At 42.1% G+C, this 4,636-nt stretch overlaps 1 protein-coding gene across 1 annotated transcript; it reads right to left on the bottom strand.

Annotated features, from left to right (window-relative positions):
• Positions 1–753: 753 nt before the first annotated feature.
• Positions 754–4,014, bottom strand: LOC121607288 (cytochrome b-c1 complex subunit Rieske, mitochondrial). Its single transcript, XM_041938026.1, has 2 exons — positions 3,757–4,014; positions 754–1,813 (listed from the first exon to the last, which is right to left on the bottom strand). Exons 1-2 carry the CDS (start codon positions 3,965–3,967, stop codon positions 1,203–1,205), a joined length of 822 nt encoding a protein of 273 aa, XP_041793960.1. The 5' UTR covers positions 3,968–4,014; the 3' UTR covers positions 754–1,202.
• Between the last annotated feature and the right edge of the window lie 622 nt (positions 4,015–4,636).

The raw sequence follows: 4,636 nt of genomic DNA, 5'->3' as shown, positions 1-4,636 counted from the left end.
GACAGGCCAGCAAGAGGGAGTCCTAATGTGGAAATGTATACTTAGGGGACTGTTCAGATGTGAATCCCCAACAGAGGTGGACAACTGGACATATATGGGTGAGAGTGGAGGAATGCATTCCTCAGTAAAACAATGTACAGAACATGGCCTTATTTGTGAGTTATGTAAGATACGGGTGGAGTAGGACAAACCATTATGCTATATATTGTATTGTCTTTATGATAACGGCAGAGTTTTTCTGATCTGACCCTGAAACTCTCTCAGATGGCCGGCATCTGATCTGATACTGCTTGTTATTAAAGTTCTCTTCAACTCAAGCTTGTATTAGCGGAGTCCTTTCTACATCATCATCACACCACTGCTCAGCAGGACCTGCCTGATAAACATCAGTTTTTAAATGAAAACCCACATGGTCATGCACAGAACCAAACAGTTCAACACTAACAATTTCTGTCATGAAATGCAACCTACCCTCCACTTCTAGTGACTGTGACAACCTTGATAATTCATTATGTGAGGCATTACCCCTTAAATCTTGTATGCCTTGGAGACCATTCAAAATTCTAATTATGAGGTATATGATAGTATAGTAAAATAGTATAGCATATGATAGATGGACTTACCTCAATATTTCACAAAAGACCTCTGGTGGCCCTGACCATTTGTCTCTCTCTTAGGCTTCTACATTTCTACATCTACACAAACAGGGTGTGTGTGTGTGTGTGTAAAAACAAACAAGGCTAATCAAAGTTGTCGAATAAAATTGAAATATTTATTCATATTTATTAACCAGACCTGAACATAACATGTGTTCTTTGCTAATGTGGTGGATTACAGTAGTTTAATAAACTAGGTGGGTTTTTAATTTTATGTTCACATCATATATAGAAAAGAAGAGAAGATGGCAACTTCTAAGTGTTTCTCAGACACCATATTCTAAATGCATTGCATTTAAAAGCAGAGGTTAAAGGAAACTGTAGCTCCTGTATGTTTTCATTTTGTTAAGGTACAGGTAGAGCACAACAAAAGATTTCTACATGCACCAGTTGTAATTGATGTGAACAGATTTTCTCCACCTAACAGAACCAATAAGACACGAACACAGCATTATTACACCTGAACAATTCCTCACTCTGTTCAGTACACCGTTATCATACAGATCTTGATGTTGTGCAATGAGAGCTCAGTCTGAGGAGTATCATTTATCCAACAACCACAGTGTCATCATCTGGAAACTCGTAGTAGGGAACTTCCAGGTTGAGGGGGGCAGGGCCTTTCCTGATGCGGCCTGAGGCGTCATAGTGCGAGCCGTGGCAGGGACAGTAGTAACCACCGAAGTCGCCTGCATTGGCAATGGGCACACAGCCCAGATGCGTGCACACCCCAAGAACAATGACCCAGCTAGGGTTGATGACCCGGTCCTTGTCGTGCTGAGGGTCTCGCAGCTCTGCCATGTTCACAGCAGCTTCTGTGGTGATCTCCTTTTCTGTGCGGTGACGGACAAACAGCGGTTTGCCTCTCCACTTAAAGGTCATGTTCTTGCCTTCAGGGATGTCACTCAACTTGATTTCAATCTTGGACAGGGCCAGGACATCAGCTGAGGCACTCATGGATGAAACAAATTGAGTGACCACCGTCTTGGCGGCGTAGACACCTACTACGGTTGTGGCACCGGTGACCAAGTACGAAAAGGTTCTTCTTGATTCACTGCTCTCCTGGGAGGACTTGCTGGGGTCAAGCACCTCTGGACGCCTGTAGTCAGAGAAGTCTGGTACCCTGATATCTGTGTGAGCAAATCGGACTCCTGCACAGCCTGTGGGCAAAAACAAATAGGTCATCAGTTAGACTGCAAAGACAAACTGGGGTGAATACTAAGAACCAATGTGCACCGTGGAGACGATTTGCTGCTGGTCTACTCACTGTGCGTGTGTGGTCTATTTCATATGGAGGGCTACACACGTACAAAGAAAACTGAGTTTACATCCAGCATCTCTCTCTCTCTCTCTCTCTCTCTCTAATAATATAAGAAATCACGAGATATTGATGAGAGAACATGGAAGAAGGCTAGTCTGGGGTTAGCACTATTGGAATTGGATCATGGAAAAAGAGATGAACATGCTACGGGCCTCAAATCACAGATTAAAACTATTCAATCTAACGACTGAGTCGAGTGCAGTAGGGCTGCTAACGACATTCGATTATGAAAATTAATATTCGATTGTGGGAAAAAGAAGCACCACCACCGTAGCAGACGCATTGAGTCACAAAACCAGAGTTTCCGTTCTCCAGTAATTCCTAGGTGTTTTGTGGGGTCTGTTTAAGTCAAATTTATGTAAATTTCTCCTTCATAATGTCTGGTGCAGGCTCTACATGTCGCTGCTGCTGCTTCTCTGATGTCTGCCCTCTCCCTTGCTCCTCTCTTGCTTCACTATATAAAGAGTTTATTTAGACAAAACCAGAGTTGGTGGTGATTGTTGGAACAGTCAAAGACGAACCATGACGGTTTTGGTGAGTTTTATTTTGTTTATGACTCTTTAACAAAAAGAACTATCCCTGTGGGGGTCATTTCCTTAATGTTGTTAGACGATTAGAGCAACAATCTGGGCCTGTTGGTTGTTTGTCCAGGACATTAAAACGACGTGATGAATGAGAGGCAAACCGTTTCAAAAATTAGGATTTCTCACTAAAATACTGGCTGGTTGGTGATCAGATACACCGCAAATTTAGCATCAACACAGGATGCAGGACTTCTAAACTCTTGTACGTTCATAGTTAGCTAAACCTATGCAAGATTATTCTTAAGTTTAGCTGCTTGTGCTTATCACATAACGTTGTTGTCAGCCAGTTTATTTTTATTTTGTATCTTTTTGTTGTCTTTTACATATTGTTACTTTTCAACTAGTTGATTTTTTTATTTTGTATGCTTTTTTACTGTCTTTTTAATTTTTCAATGTCTCTCTCTCTTACTCTTTCTTGTCTGTAACAACTTAATTTCCCCGACGTGGGATTCATTAAGTTTTATCTCACGTTCTTATATCTCACTCCAGAGGACTGTGACTTATCAGTTTCAGTCAAGCATGGGGGCTGTGTTCTTTGAATGTGGCTGTGTTTCTCTGTTTTATGAAACTGCTAGCAGCTGTGCCGATTCAACAGATTGTGAGCTGTAGTTTCCCTCGTAAACACATGGACTTCTACTTTGCCCTGCAGAAATATAGTCTTAAATTTGATCTGGCGTTTCTGAGACACTGGAGGTGAAGTCATTATAAGAAATGGGAGAAACAGAAAGTCCTGCAATACTGATTTCTCAACAAGTCACTAGGGTAACATGCTGACACTAAAGGTAACTTACCGGAGCACCGACTAATGTGTCTTTGAAACGGCCGCTATTAATTGGTAAAGGCAGTGAAAGCACACTATCGGATCTTTGAAGTGCATGTTACGACAGACAAAGGTGTTGTCAGTCCACATAACACGGAACAAGAGTGACGTTATTCCTACTTCGCTAATATTGACCTCAAGCGTAGGCCGCTCTTTAACCACCAGGCTAACGGGGTGCTAGCCAACAACCAAGAAATACCGGCTGCTAACGTTAGCTAGGCTAACTGAGTTTATGGCCAACTCACTTTAAGATAACGTTATTTATCAATGATAAATGTGACGGGACATTATCTGACTTTTTCATATCACAGATAGGATATGGTCTTTCACGTTACGAATCAATACATGGATTACAACAACAGAATGTTGATGACTTACCATTGATGCTAACTGTCACAGCAGGCCCTGTCTTTGGGCTTTGACCGTTCAGCGATTCACGGCACAGGAACTGTTTCTTCGGGTTCAACAAAATTTTCTCTCCCTTTACCACAACCCCAGGTAACAGAGCTTTCAGGGGGCCAGCGACCGCAAAAGCTGTCGCCTGCATGTAAGGGGAAAATGCCCCTGACCGGGCAGCAAGGGACATCATGTCTGTAACTGAATGCTACTACGACCTTGTGTGCCTTCTTCTTCTTCTTCTTCTTCTTCTTCTTCTTCTTCTTCTTCTTCTGTTTGGGTTTACGGCGGTTGGCAACCAACTTACTGGAGCATTACCGCCACCCTCTGGACTGGAGTGTGAACAGGAGCGTGACAGGAAATAAAATCGAAAAATCAAAACAAAACAAAACAAAACAAACAAAACAAAAAAACAAAACAAAACAAAACAAAAAAAACAAACACCCATTTAAATCCTTCGTTCCAGCCCTGTCTCTCTTAAAAATACCAATACCCTTCCATACATCTTGGATGATTCATTGAGGATGCTCTCTAAGGAAAAACATATCCTTGCTTGCTTTGCTGCCTCCTTTATTTTCTTCCTCTCCCCCTCATATGCTGGACACAAGAATAACACATGTTCTACAGATTTCAATTCCCCACAACACTCACACTTTCCTGTTTGATGTTTGCCTATCATATTCAATGTCTTGTTTAGTCCCGTATGCCCTATTCGCAACCGAGTAATAATCACCTCTTCTCTCCTCCTCCTACTGACTCTCCTCCCACCGCACACCTGTTTTTGGATGTTGTACAGGTGCCTACCTGTGTCTAAAAAATCCCACACCTCCTGCCATGTTGTATGCATATGGTTCTTAATTAT

The sequence above is a fragment of the Chelmon rostratus genome, chromosome 1 (genome assembly GCF_017976325.1).
Source record: "Chelmon rostratus isolate fCheRos1 chromosome 1, fCheRos1.pri, whole genome shotgun sequence".
Lineage (NCBI taxonomy): Eukaryota > Metazoa > Chordata > Actinopteri > Chaetodontiformes > Chaetodontidae > Chelmon > Chelmon rostratus.
The sequence above is the reverse complement of the archived record's forward strand: the minus strand, read 5'-3'. Positions and strand labels throughout refer to the sequence as shown.